Source organism: Prunus mume, linkage group LG5 (assembly GCF_029339155.1).
Source record: "Prunus mume cultivar Tortuosa linkage group LG5, ASM2933915v1, whole genome shotgun sequence".
Classification (NCBI taxonomy): domain Eukaryota; kingdom Viridiplantae; phylum Streptophyta; class Magnoliopsida; order Rosales; family Rosaceae; genus Prunus; species Prunus mume.
In genome coordinates this window covers 4,238,519-4,256,945 of record NC_142702.1, presented here as the reverse complement: position 1 = coordinate 4,256,945, position 18,427 = coordinate 4,238,519, and the positions used below count along the sequence as shown (strand labels likewise).

At 35.7% G+C, this 18,427-nt stretch overlaps 1 protein-coding gene across 1 annotated transcript; it reads left to right on the top strand.

The window, feature by feature from the left end:
* The first annotated feature begins 13,519 nt into the window (after positions 1-13,519).
* On the top strand, positions 13,520-18,340 carry LOC103343499 (putative glycerol-3-phosphate dehydrogenase [NAD(+)] 1, cytosolic). Its single transcript, XM_016797069.2, has 5 exons — positions 13,520-15,207; positions 15,619-15,840; positions 16,458-16,705; positions 17,633-17,772; positions 17,892-18,340. Exons 1-5 carry the CDS (start codon positions 14,544-14,546, stop codon positions 18,016-18,018), a joined length of 1,401 nt encoding a protein of 466 aa, XP_016652555.2. The 5' UTR covers positions 13,520-14,543; the 3' UTR covers positions 18,019-18,340.
* The last annotated feature ends 87 nt before the right edge of the window (positions 18,341-18,427 follow it).

The following is an 18,427-nucleotide window of genomic DNA, read 5'->3' as shown; positions in this document are numbered from 1 at the left end:
GTTGAGTCTAAATGTTTGCATTGCTTATTTGAAATGATAAGTGATTTTTTTTTAAAAAAATTTTGGAAAGTCCAGCCCATTTGCTTATTGTTAAAAATTGTTGTAAAGAAAGTTATAAGAGAAAATAATAAGGTGCCTTCATTTTTTATTATACGAGAATCAATTTGAAGAAACGCTGAGTTTAATAATTATGCGAGAATCATTTTCTGATTATACAAGAATCAATACCAATAACACTTTTAACAAAAAATTTACCAAATGTCAAACTGCTTTCTCTCACAGCTGATTTCTGACAACGATTATTTTCACAACACAATAATGTCAAACTGGAAGTTGCGTCCTACCGTTAACCCCATTCAAAAGGTTGTCAAATTTGATGATGTGGTAAGGGCTTTTTGTTAATTTTGCTATACATGTGTTAATTACCCACAATCCAAGTGGGTAGTATAATAAAGTAGAGCCCACCTTTGGAAAAATTAAATAAAATATTATCTACATTTCAATAAGGCAAAAAGTCATTTTTTGTCCCTGTAATTTGTCATTTTTATCATTTTTGTCTCTGTTGTTTCAATTTAATCAATTTTGTCCATGTAGTTTTCAATTTAAGCAATTCAATGACTAATTACAATTTATGTCAAAATAGAGAAATTGTTGAGGGGCATTTTGGTCCAAAATTACAATTTCCCTACTATTTAAATTAATTTAAAATATCATAATTATATAAACACAAGAATTAAATAACAAAGATTAAAAAAAAGAATAACCAAAAACAAACAAACCCATGTCACCCAAACCCTACTCGCAACACCCATCAACAACACAACCTATCTCTAACCCAACGTCCCTTCTAGCCACTCTCCTTTACCCGACCTCCTCATACCACACCCGCAACAGAGGCGATTGCTTCCATATCACCCCAAATTTGAAACCCATTATCCCTCTTCTCTCTCTCTCTCTCTCTCTCTCTGACTACGGGAAACCTTAATAGGTAGTTCAGAGAATTCCTCATTAGCAACTTCATGCAATGTTTTAGGATCTCGCAACTCCGAAAAAGGCATGCCAAATCTAGGTATTGAATGATGCAACGACTTCCAAAATGATACTTTTTTGGCCCTTCCTATTATTATAATCTCCTTGCCAAGGAGTTGAGCAATTCTTCCATTGCTAGGTATTGAATGATGCAGTCAATCCTTCCAATCATGCTTGGGAAACCTCGAGCCTCGGCTTTTTGTATAAGCCTTTGGAGATCTCTAGGCATAGGTTTGCGGAGGTAATCCCTCGTGTAGAGAGTTTCAATTCCATCACAAAATATGACCAAGATTTCTATGATAGTGGATTTCCTCATCCTAGCAATCTCATCCACTTGGTCTGCAGATGTGTCAAACGCTAGATTCTGTAAAGAAGCTGTAAGTTTTTGAAATGAAAGAATACCCAAAACCCCATCAGCATCATACTTCTGAACGAAGTATGCATCGTAATTGCGAACATCATGCATGATTTTATTGAACAAATGAGGATGCATTATATATCGCCCCTCAAAAATTAAAACTAGAGTACACGAATTTGGGATAAAGTAATCTTTCAAGAGACTCCTACCCCGATAGTGCCTACGTCCATCCACATTCGGGCCAAGGCTGACTAGTGAACCACGATGGCCTTGGCTTGATTAATGGAGCATACCCATTGCCATGACAACTTGATCATCATCTTTTTCCTACTCCCTTTCTTCTTCAGCTCGTTTGTGCCTTATTTCTTCATTTTATCGCTCTTGCCTCACCAACAACCTCCTCGTGTAAGACATTGAAAGTAGAATGTGTTTTTTAAATCTGATAAATGAAAGAATAGAGAGGATATGGTGTGAGAGGACTGAGAGTTGAGGCTATGGTTTTATAGAGGGATTTAGAAGATAAAGATGACACGTGACATAATTTTAGAGGGTGAAAATCTAATATGAAATATGAGATTTGTATTTTATAATAAATATTGACACGTGGAAACCGAGAATCTTATCCGAAAATCTTATTTGAAATTTGAGATGCCAATTTTATAATAAATATGGACATGTGGCAATCAAAAATCTTATCCAAAAATTTTATCCGAAATATGAGATGTGAATTTTATAATAAATATTGACACATGATAACCGAAAATCTTATCCAAATTAATCGTTTAAGTATAGTTTTTTTATAAATAAATAAAAAATTAAGGGAATAGTAATTGCCCTTTGCCATGGCAATGGATGGAAACACAACTTGCCTTTTATAAGGGCTGGTACTATTTATGTGAATAGTAACAGCTCTTGCCCTTTACCATGACAAATGGGTGGAAATGCTCCCCTCATCCATCTCCCCTCATTGATTCTACATCTAAGCCACTATCATCCCCCACTCTCCCTCAGCCACATCAAGCCCAGCCACTTTCCCTACTCTCCCCTAGTAGCCCTTCTTTGTCTCTGTGCCTCTATCCTTCTTGTCTCTCTCTATCTTTCTCTTAGTCACCAAAACCCAGTCGTCCGCCTTTCTCTTTCTATCTCGTGCCTAAAGCACAAACCCACCCAGTCAATGAAATTAATCAACACATCTAACACCTCAATCCTCTTAAATGGATTACTTCATAGCTAGCATTTTGGTGTTTCTAATTTTTAGTGGAAATTGAAATTTGAAATTCAAGTGCTCTTAGCCATGTTGCTGTTGGAAGTGGAAAGGGCGTGTCGCTCAGGGACTGGAAGATTAGGGACTAAATTTTTTTTTAATTTTTTTTTGGTCAAAAATGGACTGGAATATTTGGGTTGTGGTAATGGGGTGAGTCAAATCTGGATTATCTGGTGAAGGGTAGGGGAGACAAGGAGAGATGTTGGATCGTAGGGTTAATGGAGGGAAGATGCCAAGAATATTAGGGTAGGGGTAGTAGGGTGTGGGGACGGGTGGTGGTTGGATAGGGTTCATTCGCTATGCAAGCAGAGTGGCATAACGGAAAAAAGAAGAAGCCCCTTATCAATGGAAGGGAAAGGCTGGGGAGTAGTTAATTTTTTATAAAACATTTTTTTAATTTTTTTCATATTATATTATATCTTTATTTTTATTTTATGATTTTTATGATTTTAAATTACTAGGTTTGGAGTTTTGACACATGTACGGAATTACCAAAAAGCCTCTGCCACGTCATCAATTTTGACGGTATTTGGATGGAGTTAACGGTAGGGGGTAACTTGGAACACCAAACCTTGGTCAAGGAGTAAAGTGGGTCGCTTAGACTTTCAGGAGCAAAATGAGATTTGACTATAGTTTCATGGAGCACTACAATAAATAAGCCTTTTTTTTAAAATACCCTGGGCAAAACGACGTCGTTTGGCCCACGCAAATTTTTTCAATGTCCCGACCTCAAAAAGATGTCGTTTTGAGCCAAACTTTTAAAAAATAATAATAAAAGAACAGAACTCACCCCTAAAACTTATTTCCAAATTAGTTTCACACCCTCCCTCAAATCCTAAGCCCCAACCATTCTCTCTAACATTCTCTTTTGGACATTTTCCCTTCTCCTCATGACATGTGTCATTTTTCTTACACTTAAAACAATTAGGGCACCTCCAACGCAAGCCCAAACCAGGGCAAATGGCAGCCCCATGCCCCATGCCCCAAACCATCCCTCCAGCGCGCAAGGTCTAGCCTGGGCAAGGGGTGGGACCCACCAGCCTAGGCAAGCCGACAGCAAAATTGACTGGGTTGTTGCCCAAAGGTCTTGACGTCGCGTGAACTCAGCACTAACCCATAACTACTAGAAACCAACGGCTACAAGCCACGTGGTTTCTCCTGGAGCCTTTGATCTAAAAATCTTATCCAATCCAATGGCTCTCCAATTTTTGGCTAAAAAAATTGAAAAAAAAAATCGAAAAAAAAATTGTAAAAAAAATTGTAAAAAATTGGAATTTTTTTCTATAAATACCGACCAATATGATTCACTTTCCACACCAAATCTTCCTACAAATTCATCTCATTCCAATATTTTTCACACTAAAATTTATACTACAAAATTCCATTTGTGCAAAAATACAAATGGCCTCTTCCATCGAAGCTGAAGGATTGTGGACAAACGTTCAAAGAGGTTAAAATCTTGACGAGGAGGTAAAAAGCCATTAATTACAGTTTTATTCAATTTAATGTCAATTTTTTATATATATTTCTTGCATTTCCAATTTCACTTTTTTAATAGATTATTCAAGGCAAAACAAAAAATAGGAAAACCATTACACATGGCTCCTCAAATGAACAATAGCTGTAGTCGGTTCTAGTGGTGCGTTACGTATCCGAAATAATGGCACTATTACATCCTCCAAAGGAAAATACTCCCCCATGTCGTGATTCGATGGAATCGCCTCCTCCAATGATTGAGTTGTCCTTGTACTCAATTATGTTGGACTATGAGGACCAAGAGTATTTCAATTGTATGATGAGTGAATGGGTATTTCAATTGTATGATGAGTGAGATGTGAATTTTATAATAAATATGGACACGTGGCAACCAAAAATCTTATTCGAAAATCTTATTCGAAAATTTGATCTGAAATTTGAGATGAGAATTTTATAATAAATAGAGACACGTGCCAACTAAAAATTTTATCTGAAAATCTTATCAAAATTATTGGTTTAGGTATAAAAAATTGAAAATAAATTAAAGTGAATAATAATTGCCATTACCCTTGCCCTTTGAGGTGGAAACAAAAAAGGCAAGGCTGCCACAATTCACGTGAATAGTGACAAACATTGCCTTGCATTTGCCTTGTCCTTGCCCTTTGGGGCAGAGGTGCTCTTAATGCATTAAAAAAACTAGCTTTTCTTTAAATGTATACTTTCATGTTTTATTCCATTTATCTAAATTGTTTTAGAATTTTCTTACCAACTTGTTAAAAAATTAAATAAAAAAAAGTTCTTTTTAAAGAAAATAAAATGTCTATTTTTTTTTTCTTTAGAAAAACAAAAGTATGTTTTAAAGAAAAAAAGTTCATGTTTCCTTTTGTTCACTCGTTGAGATTTAGTTCCTATGGTGGTAGGGTAAAATTCATCATTGGCTTGAAAATCATTTGTAGGTCAACAAGTCAACTTTCTTTGGTGTGTGAGCGTGCCACTGTTAGCAGTCAAAACCCTAACAGACTTATGAAAAATAGATAACTTGCGCCCCAAGTCACTGACTTTAAACAAGTGATTGTGAATTTGGGTGAGGAATATCTCTCAAGTAAGTTCTTTTCTTGCCTCTGACTGGTGAGGACTTTAGAATTTCCCACAGTAAAAACTAGTAGTTCTAGCCCAAAATAAATGCTGCAAGTGAACCAAACTTAATCCAAAGAAAACTATTTATTACACAATTTTAAAACAAAAGAAAGTTGCCATGTCAGGGAGAACATCAAAACATTGGACTTCGATTTTCTGCTTGGATTGTTACTGTTCTTCTTGTGTTTATGACTGGAAGGGCAAAGTTTCTAATGGATGAAGGATTGATTTGGGTGAGAATATCTCCCAAGTAAGTTCTTTTGCCTTAGATGAGGACTTTAACAATTTATCGATACCAATGGTTTGATGGGATTTAAATTGTTCTTTAAGCAGAGCTTGAATATTTTCCATGAAGAGGCGTGTTGGATGGGAAAAAAATTACCTGCGACTGATTTTCTTGAAGGGGGACTCGCTCTTAATTATGGATTACTTGAGAGCTATTTTGGTGATTCTGAGGTATCAAGGCGTCTCTATAAATTTGTTGAGGTTTCATATTATGAAGAACTTGAATTCCGCTTGGTTCAACTATGCTGAACCGAATTTGTAACAAGCAAAAATCTTGTTTCCTTTGAGAATTGCCTTCTTAAGTTCAGTGGAGTTAGAAGTATGGGTTCTGCCTATTTTGTTTAGGAGTTGGATAGATTTTCAAACCGAATGGATTGGTTACTTCAGAGTCTAAAGGCCCTTTTAGATCATATGATATTGTTTGAGTTTATCAGTATGACTGAGAGTTTTTGTTTTGATTGAATTTTTGGTTGACCTCTTTCCTGTTCATATTCGCCTATATTTATAAATGCTCTGAATAAGTGATTATTCCTTGATATCTGGAGGATAAAATATTTGAAATGATTCCTTGTTCCAGCATAGAAAAAAGGATAATGGTTTAGTCTAACAAAAGAAAACCTCTATCAAAGGTCAGTTTTCATGATGATCAGTTTTGATCTTCTAACAACCAACTCTCTTATTTCTTGTTTATCTCTTGTAAACCCAACTTTCTTTGATGCAAAAACCCTCATGAGCATAGGAAGGAAACTTGCCTTTTTTTTCTTTGTTTTTGCATTAAATGGTTATGGGGAGTGGTTTTCTGATTTAACCTTTCTACCAACTCCCCATCACGTCCTCTTCCCTGTTGAAATCTTGACTTTAGAGTCAAGTGGGCTTTAGTGGAGAGAAAGATCTTCCCTAATATCTACTAACCTGATTTATGAATTTGTAATCAACGGTGATGATCAAACTTTGGGCCTTTGGAGAAATTATAAGTTGGGTTTAATTAAAACCAATTAAATCTGAATTTTTGCATATTAAATCACCACTTAATGGCAATTAATTTTAAACCTGTAAAAATGCTTCTTGCAATTGGTTCGCAATGGTCTTGGCTTCTAAACCAATATGGGCTGACTTCTGATTTTAGCAACACAAAGCTCAAGCCACTGTTTTTTTTTTTTACATGGGCCAATAGTTAGTTGGGATGGTGCGTGAAATTTAGGCCCAAACACCTTTATATAGAATATAATGGATAAAATATGGGAGAAATTTAAGAGTAAATAGCCATGTTGAATTGCTAAGTAAAGGTGAGCTTTTTTTTTGGGGGGTTCAAAAGAGCAAAGGTGAGCTTGTCACAGTATTTGGTTATTGATGGCTCGTTTTGGAATAACGGAGCAATCCCAAGTAAAGGAGGACAAATAACAAATAAAATTGATTGTTGGAAAATGAATTGATGTATTGAATAAATGTGTAGAGATTAGCTTGTTTGATGCATTAATCACATTGTTTTATATGTAAGGAAAGTGACACATGTCATGAGGATAATGGAGAAGGTTGCTAGCATTCCCCTACAAAAAATAGAGTCCATTTCATAGCCTTTCGATCAGTTCAACTGTTGAAGAGATTAACTATTTTCTTTATTTACTATGTAATAACTTTGATCAGTTCTATTAATGCCTAATGCCTAACAACCATTCTAATTAATTTCTAGGAGCTAATGAAACATGTATGTCACTCAACCACATCTGTCTATTTTTCAGTGTTATGTTCTTCTTTAAAAAAATCAGAATTTTTACACCATCATCCCATGAGGTAACAATCTTGGATCTACCAGAAAGCAAAACTATTAGTTACAATTTTTATTGTATTTGGATTCATGAACAACATTATTCAAATTTACCTGATAATATGATTTACAAACAAAAACTATCTCAAGAATTTTTACTCAAGAGAGAATACGATATGGGATTTTCTTTATTTACAAAGAAAAAAATAAAATAAAAAGGGCCAAGTATAGCCGCGTGGCTATACCATTTATTAAAAAAAAATTAAAACAAGTTTCTTGTATCACCGCATTGTACTATTTAATTAAATTTTTTTAAAAAATACAAGTATAGCGAATACGAGTATAGCCGACCAGCTATACTCTTTATTTAACAAAATGTAAAAAAGGTCCAAGTATAGCCACTCGACTATACTATATATTAAAAAAAAATCCCGAGTATATCCACGCGTCTATACTATTTATTATTATTTTTTTAAATCCCAAGTATGGTCGTGCGGTTGGACTATTTAAATATACTATATTTAGAAAATGTGTCTGGTTTACAAATTGTCTCAGATTGCCCCCTGACTTTTATAATGGCTCAAATTACTCCCTGAACTTTCATTCTGTTACTAAGGTTGCTCCATGCCGTGAATTTTCAACGAAAAATTGTTAACTCAGCTTATGTGGCATGGGTAGTAGAGTAATTTCATACAAGTGACAAAAATTGATGAGAAAGTGGCATCCAACGTGGCTATTGGTGGGACCCATGAGAGATTATGTAATACTCGGCTAGGGTCTAAAAATTTCATTCCATTCGAGCCCGCCAATTTTTCCCCAATTGTTTCCAAAATCACAACCCTAGTTTCCCCCTGCAACAAAGCAACTGGAGATCCCTAAAATTGGCGTCCTGTCTGGCAATTATGGTTCTGCTTTTTGGTGATTCTATCTTTTGCTTTTTTTTGGGCCTAAATTTTGCGAGCCCAGCCTATTTATGCAGCCCACAAACATGAGCACATCGTGGGCTTGATGTTTAAAAGAAGTTGAAGAGCAGCCCAAAATTGGATAAGCCCATACCATTTTTGGCAGCCACCAGAATTTACCTTAAGTTTGGGCCAATTCTCTGCACGACCAGCCCATTTTTGTCAAAAAGGCCTATAAACATAACATGCGGGCTTTTTATCTGGAGAAAGTAGAAATAAACTAACACAACTTTTAAAAACTTTTGAAAAATTCACACCATTTGATCTCTAACCCCAAAAGGAAAAATCAGCATATCTTTTCTCAAAAGAGTTCCCACGTGACTTTCTAACTTTAGAAAAGTCAAAGTTTTCAACTATCTTAGAGGAGTTGATAAGGAGTTAATGAAGACAGGTCTTACAGAAAGACTTCTCCATTTTTGCAGCCCAAAGGAAGATTAAAATCCCTTTTTATATGCAAAGAAACTCTGCACCAAAAGAAGATGACATTTCAAAGAGATAAGCAGACTACATTTTTTTGAGATAAGTAGGGAGTAATGGAGTTGTTCATCAAGAAAAGCAAATTGACCATCATGGTAGATTGCATTCTTACAAAGGGTAGTTAGAGAATAAGAAGGGATTATATTTTCTTTCAGGAAAATCAGGGGAGAGATCACCATAGGAACTGACTGTTGATGGCTTTTCCCTGCCATAATAGATAGCATCCCCTTTTGTGGCATTTTAAAAAGAAAAGATCTTTTGGAAGGATTTGCCGCCCATTATTCAAAAATTAAAAACTCCACTCCAGCATTTCCTATAAAATAAGAGAGAGGGTGAACAAATAGGAGGCAACCAAAAAATCAATCAAAACAAAAACTCTCAAAGTCACAATTGACAAACTCAAAATGATCAATTGATCTCAAAAGCCTTCAAACACTGAAGCAACCAAAGCTCATTGAGCACAAGAAACAAGTCAGCTATAATTCAAATCTCTTATCTCAGTTCAGTTTAGAGAAATAGTTCTACAAAGCGAGATTTCTCTGGTTACAAATTTGGTTCAGCATAAACCAAGTCAAGCAGAGTTCGGGATTTTAAAAATATGAAAACCTCAGCAAATTTATAGAAAGCCTTGGTCAAACAGAACATGCACCATAGCGTAGCTCCAGCTCAGTGACCATTAATCCAGCCACTTCTGTCCTCGTCAGACTTGAGAGGCCTCAATTTTGCCCGTTCAGCAAGCCTTCCATGGCTCATAATAAATTGAAGCTTTGCCAAACTCAAACATTGGTATAGATTTCCAGCTGAAGCTCATCAGTTGAAGGTGTTGACGATTCAATCCAGCATAAACTCATCAAATCCAACCCGGTTGAGGCGATTATCCAGGCAGAATCGAAGTCCAACATTCTGTTGTCATGTTTCAGAGTTGTCATTTCATTTTTAAGTCCTATAATAGGCAGTTTTGCCTAAAATAGTTTACTTTCTTTTCATTTATTCTGGCTAGAACTATCAATTTGTACTGTGAAAAATTGTGAAGTCCTCACCAGTCTGACACAAGAAAAGAACTTACTTGAAAGATATTCATCACCCAAATTCACAATTGCTTGTTTAAAAGTCAGTAACTTGGGGCGTAAGTTATCTATTTTTTAGAAGTCTGCTAGGGTTTTGAACTACTAACAGTGGCACGCTCACACACAAAAGAAAGTTGACTTGTTGACCACTTATAGTCTTCAAGCCAATGAAGAACTTTACCCTACCATCACAGGATTAAAATCAAAACGGGTGAACAACTTCAATTGAAAAAGTTGAAGAAGATATGGAAGATGGAGAAGCAAGGCAGGCTTCACGATGTTACTGTGGAAAGGAGACAATAATTATAACTTCTTAGACCGATTTGAACCCAAGAAGATGATTTCAAGTTTGTCCACTGTCAAAGGTAAGATTCTTGGATCGATTCAATCCAAAGTTTGGTGTTAATGTGTTGAAACAATGAAAATTTGTGTGGTGGGTTGATGCAGGTGAGGATTTTAATTGGTTCAAAAGATATAGTTTATAAAAAAAAGATCATGCCTTGCAGATTTTGTAATAAGTTTATGCTTTGTTGGGATTGTTTGTATTTTTTTAATTTTTAAGGGCGTTTGGTGCGAAAATCACATGCACTGGAAACCACTGTACCAAAAAATCTATGTTAAAACGACATTGCTATTCTTGAATCATTTGAATGTTTTTACCTTATGAATTTATGACCATTTTGTCTTATGTTAATTGCATTTTTCTTTCAAGCTTTTTTGGTAAATAATGTCGTTCGTTAGGTAAATTACTCAATAGATGTAAGATTTTACCCAACAAACGCTTGTTTCTTGAGTAAATTACCCATTAAATGCCATGATTTGCTCAAAGAACGAGTCCCTCATTGTTCGTTGGGTAAGAAATGACGTTTGGTGGGTAATGGGCATTTGGACTCCTCGATACTAAGTGAACAATGTTTTTTAGCCAACCAATGCTAAAGGGGTCTTTTTTATTTATTTATTTAATTTTTTTTTATAAACAATGTCATTTGTTGGGTAAATTACTCGAGGAACGTAAGAAGCTACCCAACAAACACTAAGTAGCTCGTTTGTTGGGTAACTTATGCTCTTTGAGTAAATTACCCAGTGAACGCCATGATTTACTTAATGAACTAGTCCCTCATTGTTCATTGGGTTAGAAATGGTGTTTGGTGGGTAATCAGTATTTGGGCTCCTAGATACTAAGTGAACTGTGTTTTTTACCCAACGAATGCTAAAGAGGTCGTTTGTTTGGTAAATGACAAGTGGTTAGTTTTGCTATTTTCTCTCCAAATAGGCTCTATATGAGTTTTTGTATAATATGTCATCTTTAAATGGGCTTATTTCTAACCTTACCCTACATTAATTTCTTTCTTCTTCCTCCCTGTGCGAGTCTGCATCAAAAACAAAGTTTGGTTAAAAAATTTCTAAAAATCATAACTTTCTTTCTAGTTGTCGGATTCATGAACCATTTTCTCCTATAGGATTTTGAGATTGAGCCTAACAATCTCATGTAAATTTTAAGGGATGTTGTTAAGATTTTGGAATTGCTCCAGTGTGGGGTTTTTGAGAAATTACTCTACAAATCAATGCTTTGTTATGGTATTTGATTTATTTTTGGGCATTCGAAGCTTACTTGAGTATTCGAAATCATTTGAGAGCAATTGAAACATAAGTTAAATATGGTTTAATTTGCTTGAATTTTGTATAGAAATTGTTTTGTTATCGATGATACTTTTTTTTTCAGTTAACTTTTCTTAATTTCATTTATAAAAACCTTAATTTAGTGTAAGGGTATAATAGGGAAGAGAAAGAACAAAAAAAGAAGAAGATTAAAATGTATTAAAAAGGGATTTTTGTAGAAATATCACCTAAAATTATATCACAGTTTCAATTTTTCACCTTAAAAAAAATTTAAGAGAAATGTCATCATAATTTTTCAAGATCCATGATTTGTCATCTGGCTTTAACACCATCAAATTTTCCATCAATTTTTAAGGGTATTTTAGTATTTTCATTTTCAAGAAAAAAACATAGAGAAAAAAAATCTCTCTTCCTTTCTGCCCCACTCCAACCCCATCACGAGTGGATCCGCTGTCCCCAAATTTGATATCACTAAATGTCCCTCTTTATTTGCTTGACACACGTTCCTTTACTTGACTTCAAATCCAACAGTGTTAACTCTAATTTAAAATTAAAATGAAAACTAAAAATTAAACAAGAAACCAAAACCCCACCGTTACCCAAACACCCCAACAACCTAAGCCCAGACAACCACCCCACCCCCGTCGCTCTTAAATCGCTTCAAACATGTTATCACTTAAATATGTGGGAAACATAAAGACTAAAGTTTAGTTGCAGATCTAATGAAATAACCTCAAATCATATGAGAGGATTTCAATTCAATCAGAGCATCTCGTCGGTTGCAGATCACTGGTCATCTTCACCATAATTACTTTTTTTGCAATACATAATTTCTCGAAGTAAATTAAGTTTCTTTGGTGAAGTGAGATTAATGGAACTCAAATCAAGGTGAGACGATCGGCAGATATAAGAATCCCATTACCTTGAGCAAACCAAATAAAATAGAAAAGGCTTTTCTTGAATTTTCAAATCAAATCAAGGAGATGATGGGTGTTGCGGCCGACGAGTTGAGGTGGTTGGCAGTCGAAACTTCGGTTGGTGGGACGGTAGGGTGGCTGTTGGATTTTAGTTTTTTAGTTTAATTTTTAGGTTTTAATTTCCTTATTCAATAGTTAACACTCATGGATTCAGGGTTAAGTTAATGGATATGTGTCAAATAAATAGATAAGGGACATAGAGGGACACTAAATTTGGGGATAGCTGATTCGCTCCCAACCCCACCCACCCCCAAAGCACATTGCACAGGAGCCCTCTCTTCTCTCTCTCTCTCTCTGAGCATGTATAACTTTTTTTTATGATGTTGATTGAGCATGTCTAAAATTTTTCAAATACCTGATTTAAAACTACTTAAGCTTCCCACCCAAAATCCAACCATTTCTTGTCTTCATAGTTTCATTAACTTACGCTACTGTGTTTTTGTTGAAGCATCTAAAGTTTGCTTGGTCACCATCAGTTACGTAGGCTACCGAATTGTTAGTTTGGAAGCTGTCCTTCCACAAATTTTCAATATACAAATGGAAAAATACCTAAAAGAAAAAAGAAGAAGAAAAATGTGGACTCAGTTTGGGTGGGCTGAGGGAATTTGTATGTGGAGGGTAAGTGTTCCATGGTAGAGAGGGAAGTAGGAAGGGAAATAGGGAAAAGGGAATGGGGAATGGATTTCAAGGTAGGCAAGGTTGATTGAAGCTGTTGGTGGCGCGCAGGGGATTGGAGAAGGTGAGATTTAAAATTAAAAAAAAAATTGTTGAAAAGGTATACAATTTTTTTTATAATGATTTTTTCATTTTTAAAATACCTTTAAAAATGGAAAAACTAAAATATTCTTAAAATATATGGAAAATTGGACTGTGTTAAAGTTAGATGACAAGATGACAAATTATGGATTTTGAAAAATTAAAGTGGTATTTCTATTAAATTTTTCTTTAAGGTAACAAATTAAAACTAAAGTATAAGTTCAAGTAACATTTCTATAAAAATTTATATTAAAAAATAAAATGAAGTGTAAATGGAATGATTGCACAAAAATTTACAACAAAAAAAAAGCAGAAAAATAGGGAATATGTCACACTGGGATTTGCAACGACTGACGAACAGCACAGCCAACATTTGACAACGTGACACAATTACATGCTCAGCTGTTCTTCGAGAAAAACGAACGCTCTCTCACCCACCACCAGTAAGTAGACTAGGGAGGAGGGCAATTTCTTGTTCTTCCTATTATTTACTTTGATTTTTGTTGATCCATCTACGTAGTTTTGCTTCGTTTTCCCCCATTCTCATTTCACACGCAAAATCCACATCAGCAAGCCAGCTTTTTAGCTTGATTTTTCTCTTTTGGTCTTTACTGGCAACCCCTGTAACAAAAAAAAAAAAGGTGGTGTCAAATTCCAGACGCTTCTGCATATTAAGTAGAAGAAGTCAAAGCCCAAGTTGATCTCACCGCGTTGAGGCACCGCCCGGCAAATACAAAGTACAGTTTGTTTCTTCTTCCCTTTACTTTTGTTTTGTCTGTGTAGCGCGCTTTTGCATCGACTGGTTTTGGTGGGTGGATAATCGAACTTGTTGGCTGATTTTTCAATGTTTTCGCTTTGCATGTTTGAATGCAATCTTATGTGGTTTGTTGGTGAGTGGTGATTGGATAAGAAATTATAAACCCAATGGGGTAAATCGTTGTTGGTATTGTCTGTTGTTGTAGAATATGAATTCTCTTTAGGGTCAAAGGCAGCTGGAAATTGAATTAGAGGGATTGTTTGGATTTTGGCGGAAAATCCCTAAGAAAAATCAAAGCTTTTTCGATGTTTGTGAGGTGATTTCTGATTTGAGCTGTTCATTTGGCGGTGGTGTGAAACTAAAATACAAAATCAGAAGTGGGTTGTTCCAAATTTTGTGTGAAATCTTGGAACTTAGGAAGTTCCTTTTTTGTAGCTTAGAAGAGATCAGCTTGGAATTCGTCATTGCCAGTGTAATCTTTCATTTTTCTTCTTGGAGAGGATAATATTGGAAACTTTTAAAGTGTCTATGAGCATTTGTGCATGTAACTGGCTGTGCTAATTTTTAGTTTCTTGGAGCTGAGTTTATTTGGAGGAAGAAGAAGAAGAAGAAGATGATGATTGGGACTTCTGATGCAGTGACCCATAATGCCTACTCAAATGGGTTGATTCAGCACTCAAATGATTCTGTTGAGGAGAAGCTTGATGAGCTTCGACATCTAATGGGCAAAACAGAAGGTGATCCACTTAGGATAGTTGGTGTTGGTGCAGGTGCTTGGGGAAGTGTCTTTGCTGCTATGTTGCAAGATAGTTATGGTCACTTTAGAGAGAAGGTCCAAATAAGAATATGGAGACGACCAGGAAGATCTGTTGACAGAGCCACAGCAGAACATTTATTTGAAGTGATCAATTCAAGGGAAGATGTGCTCAGGAGACTGATTAGGCGGTGTGCTTACTTGAAGTATGTTGAAGCAAGATTAGGTGATCGGACGCTTTATGCAGATGAGTTACTGAAAGACGGGTTTTGCATCAATATGATTGACACCCCTCTTTGCCCTTTGAAGGTTGTCACAAATTTGCAGGAGGCTGTGTGGGATGCTGACATTGTGGTGAATGGACTGCCATCAACAGAAACTCGTGTGGTATTTGAAGAAATTAGTAGGTACTGGAAAGAGAGAGTAACAATGCCAGTCATCATCTCTCTTTCAAAAGGTGTCGAGGCTGAATTGGAGCCTGAACCACGCATAATTACACCCACTCAAATTATCAATCGAGCAAGTAAGACCGATTCTATGTTTTTCTTTAATAGTTGGCAATTTTTGCACGGGTACCTATTTTTTTACTTGAGCAATTCTTCTTGGTTTTTTCTGTCTGTCTCAACATTCCTCTTCTCTTTGATGCTGATTTAGTTATTTGGTGTGTTTTATAATAGTTTCATTAATCTTGAAATTGTTTGGTTTGTTGCTACTTCTCCTCACCACTCCTCTCTTGAATTGAACCTTGAGATTCTTGTGGCCTTTCCTCTGATATTATGAAAGTGATCTTTATTTTTGTTCTTATACAGTTATAGTAGTTCGTACATCATGGAATGCCTGTATGATTAGGGTAGATCTGCTATTAATTAGTTACTTGGCAAGGTTTTTTCACCCTGGCTATCCGTCTTTATCTAATACGTACTGTGCTTTGCAGCTGGTGTTCCAAATGAGAACATTCTCTACCTTGGAGGACCCAATATTGCCTCAGAGATTTACAACAATGAATACGCTAATGCTCGCATATGTGGATCTGAAAAGTGGAGAAAGCCATTGGCCAAGTTTTTAAGGCAGCCCCACTTCATCGTGTGGGACAATGGTGACCTTGTTACTCATGAAGTTATGGGCGGATTGAAGAATGTGTATGCCATTGGAGCTGGTAAGATAGAAGAGAAGCAAAGTCAACCTTTTTCAATTACAATGGATATGATTGCATAAATTGCATTTCATTAAAGTTAAGAAATTTGGTGGTTTTCTTCAAATTAACCCTTAATGGTTGGACAGCAGTGCAAGTTAACACATACTAAGTACAGTCTTAGGTGGTGTAGTTTTCATAATTTAAATGGTTTGGGAGAGTACACATAAAACCTAAGAGGTACCACAGTCATTCATTTGAAGGGGCATTACTCTTTGACGCTACAAGTTATGCTATAAGTTACCATGTTGATATAGCACATACTAAGTACTGTAGTGGATGTGAAATAATGATTCAGGAAGTCTCATATATCTATAGATTCAGGACTAAAAATTACAAATTCATGATATCTATATATATACATATAGAGAGGGACACTTTCCAGATAAAATTAGATTTCCATGTTAATTGCCTGCTCTAGTTGGTTCCATCTCATGTCAATTGGAAGGTGACCACTTGCCTTGGATTGTCCTGCTTTATGTTATCCTGTGATGTTCTTTCATATGCTAGTCCTGTGATTTTATCATGCTATACTTGAAGGCTTTAATTTATTCATCAAACTTTGAATTATGCTTTAACAGGAATGGTAGCTGCGTTAACCAATGAGAGTGCCACCAGCAAATCGGTATACTTCGCACATTGTACATCAGAGATGATATTTATCACCCATTTGTTGGCCGAAGAACCAGAGAGGCTGGCAGGGCCTTTGTTGGCTGACACATATGTAACCTTATTGAAAGGTCGTAATGCATGGTATGGACAAAAGCTAGCCAAAGGGGAGTTAACCCTTGAAATGGGTGATAGCATCAAGGGCAAGGGTATGATTCAGGTACTGATCTCAATCACCTTAAATAACGGTGAAGTAACAAACATGAGCCTTTTTAGAATTATACTAGAACTGGTTGGATTACGAAGTTGAAGCAGGAAGAGAGGGGAGGGGGAGTGTTGAATACTTACAAATGCATTGAAGTTTGTATATCACTATTATTGTTTAATGAAATCAGGGGTGTGACTTGCAAACATGATCTTTGTTTGCATTGATAAAGTTTAACGACAAGTCGTTGCAACTATAAATTAAAAAAATTCCAATCAGATTCTGCAGAGTACTTAAAAAAAAAAAAAAAAAATTCTAATGGCTGTTAAAAGTTCTCTTGACGATTTATTAAAAAATCTGGGGGAACATTTGTTGAGTAGCTTGAACTGGAAACTTTCATTGCTTATTGGATCTCATTGACTCTGTACTGTAAAATTAAAACTATGTGCAATTGTAGAATGGCGGATCATATAAGATACATAATTCTATACAATAGAAGCCAATATGTGGATTCCTTATACCAATTCCTCCTCTATTGTGCCCTACAAACTGTTGTTCTGGGTAATCCGTTTTAGAATTCTAATTCATTATTTCATTAAAAGCTAAATCAATTGCCGTTCAATTCTTATGTTTGGCTTAACCAGGGATAAGCAATCCACTTCTTTGTTAATTTACTATTAGTTTTTGTGTTCAAGTTTCATTTCACTGGCTGTTTAAAATATGGGTACATTGCAGCTAGTACTGTGTGAGCAATTTCACCCCCTCCACTACTCTTGGAGTATGAATTTGTATGTCATGTGACTGCTTTCTCTTTTAGTGAAAGGATGTGGGGGCCATCACAATCAAATTATATTAGCCGCTTGGAAGAGTGCCAATAAATGATTCAGGGCCAACTCTGTTGTAACTTCTCTGCTGATGATATTCCTACTTTTATTTTTGCAGGGGGTCTCTGCTGTAAAAGCATTTTTTGAGCTGCTAAGTCATCCCTCTTTAAGTATCCTACATCCTGAAGAGAACGAGCCCATTGCTCCAGTTGAGCTTTGCCCTATCTTGAAGATGCTATATAGAATACTTATACTAAGGTATTGCATTTCCATAAAGTTGGTTGAAATTAGACTAGAAAATAAATCTATTGCTTTCTGACAATGTGAATTATTAGTAGAAGCAAAATTTAATACTGTCTACTTATGTGAATCTTTAGGGAGTTTCCACCACAGGCTATTCTTCAAGCGTTAAGGGATGAGACCATGAATGACCCTCGGGATCGTATTGCGATTGCACAAACCCATGCTTTTTACAGGCCATCCCTTCTTGGCCAGAAGTTTTGATGTGGATATCTCTTTCTTTTGCATGTAATTTTATTAGTTCTCAAGTAAGTGACAAGACGTGTTGGTATTGTAGTTTTATGTAGCATTCTACCTGGGGGGAATAATGTATTAGGAGAAAGCTTGGGCATCAGATGTTTCTTTAATTGTGTATTGTTTAGTAGAAAATTGGGACATTTTAGAAAAAGCAAAAGGAGAGAGAAATTTTAAAAGAAGCAAAAGATGGGGACAGGTCTTGATTCGCATACCATTCGCATACCGCCCTATTTCGTTTCTCTCAGATTCGAAATAGGCTATTTAATTTAATTATTATTATTTTTTTAAATGGGTTTCTACTTCTTGCTATATGCATTTGTTTAAGATTTTAGCAATCTTGTGGCCCAGAACTCCAAATATCTCCAAGTTTTTCTAC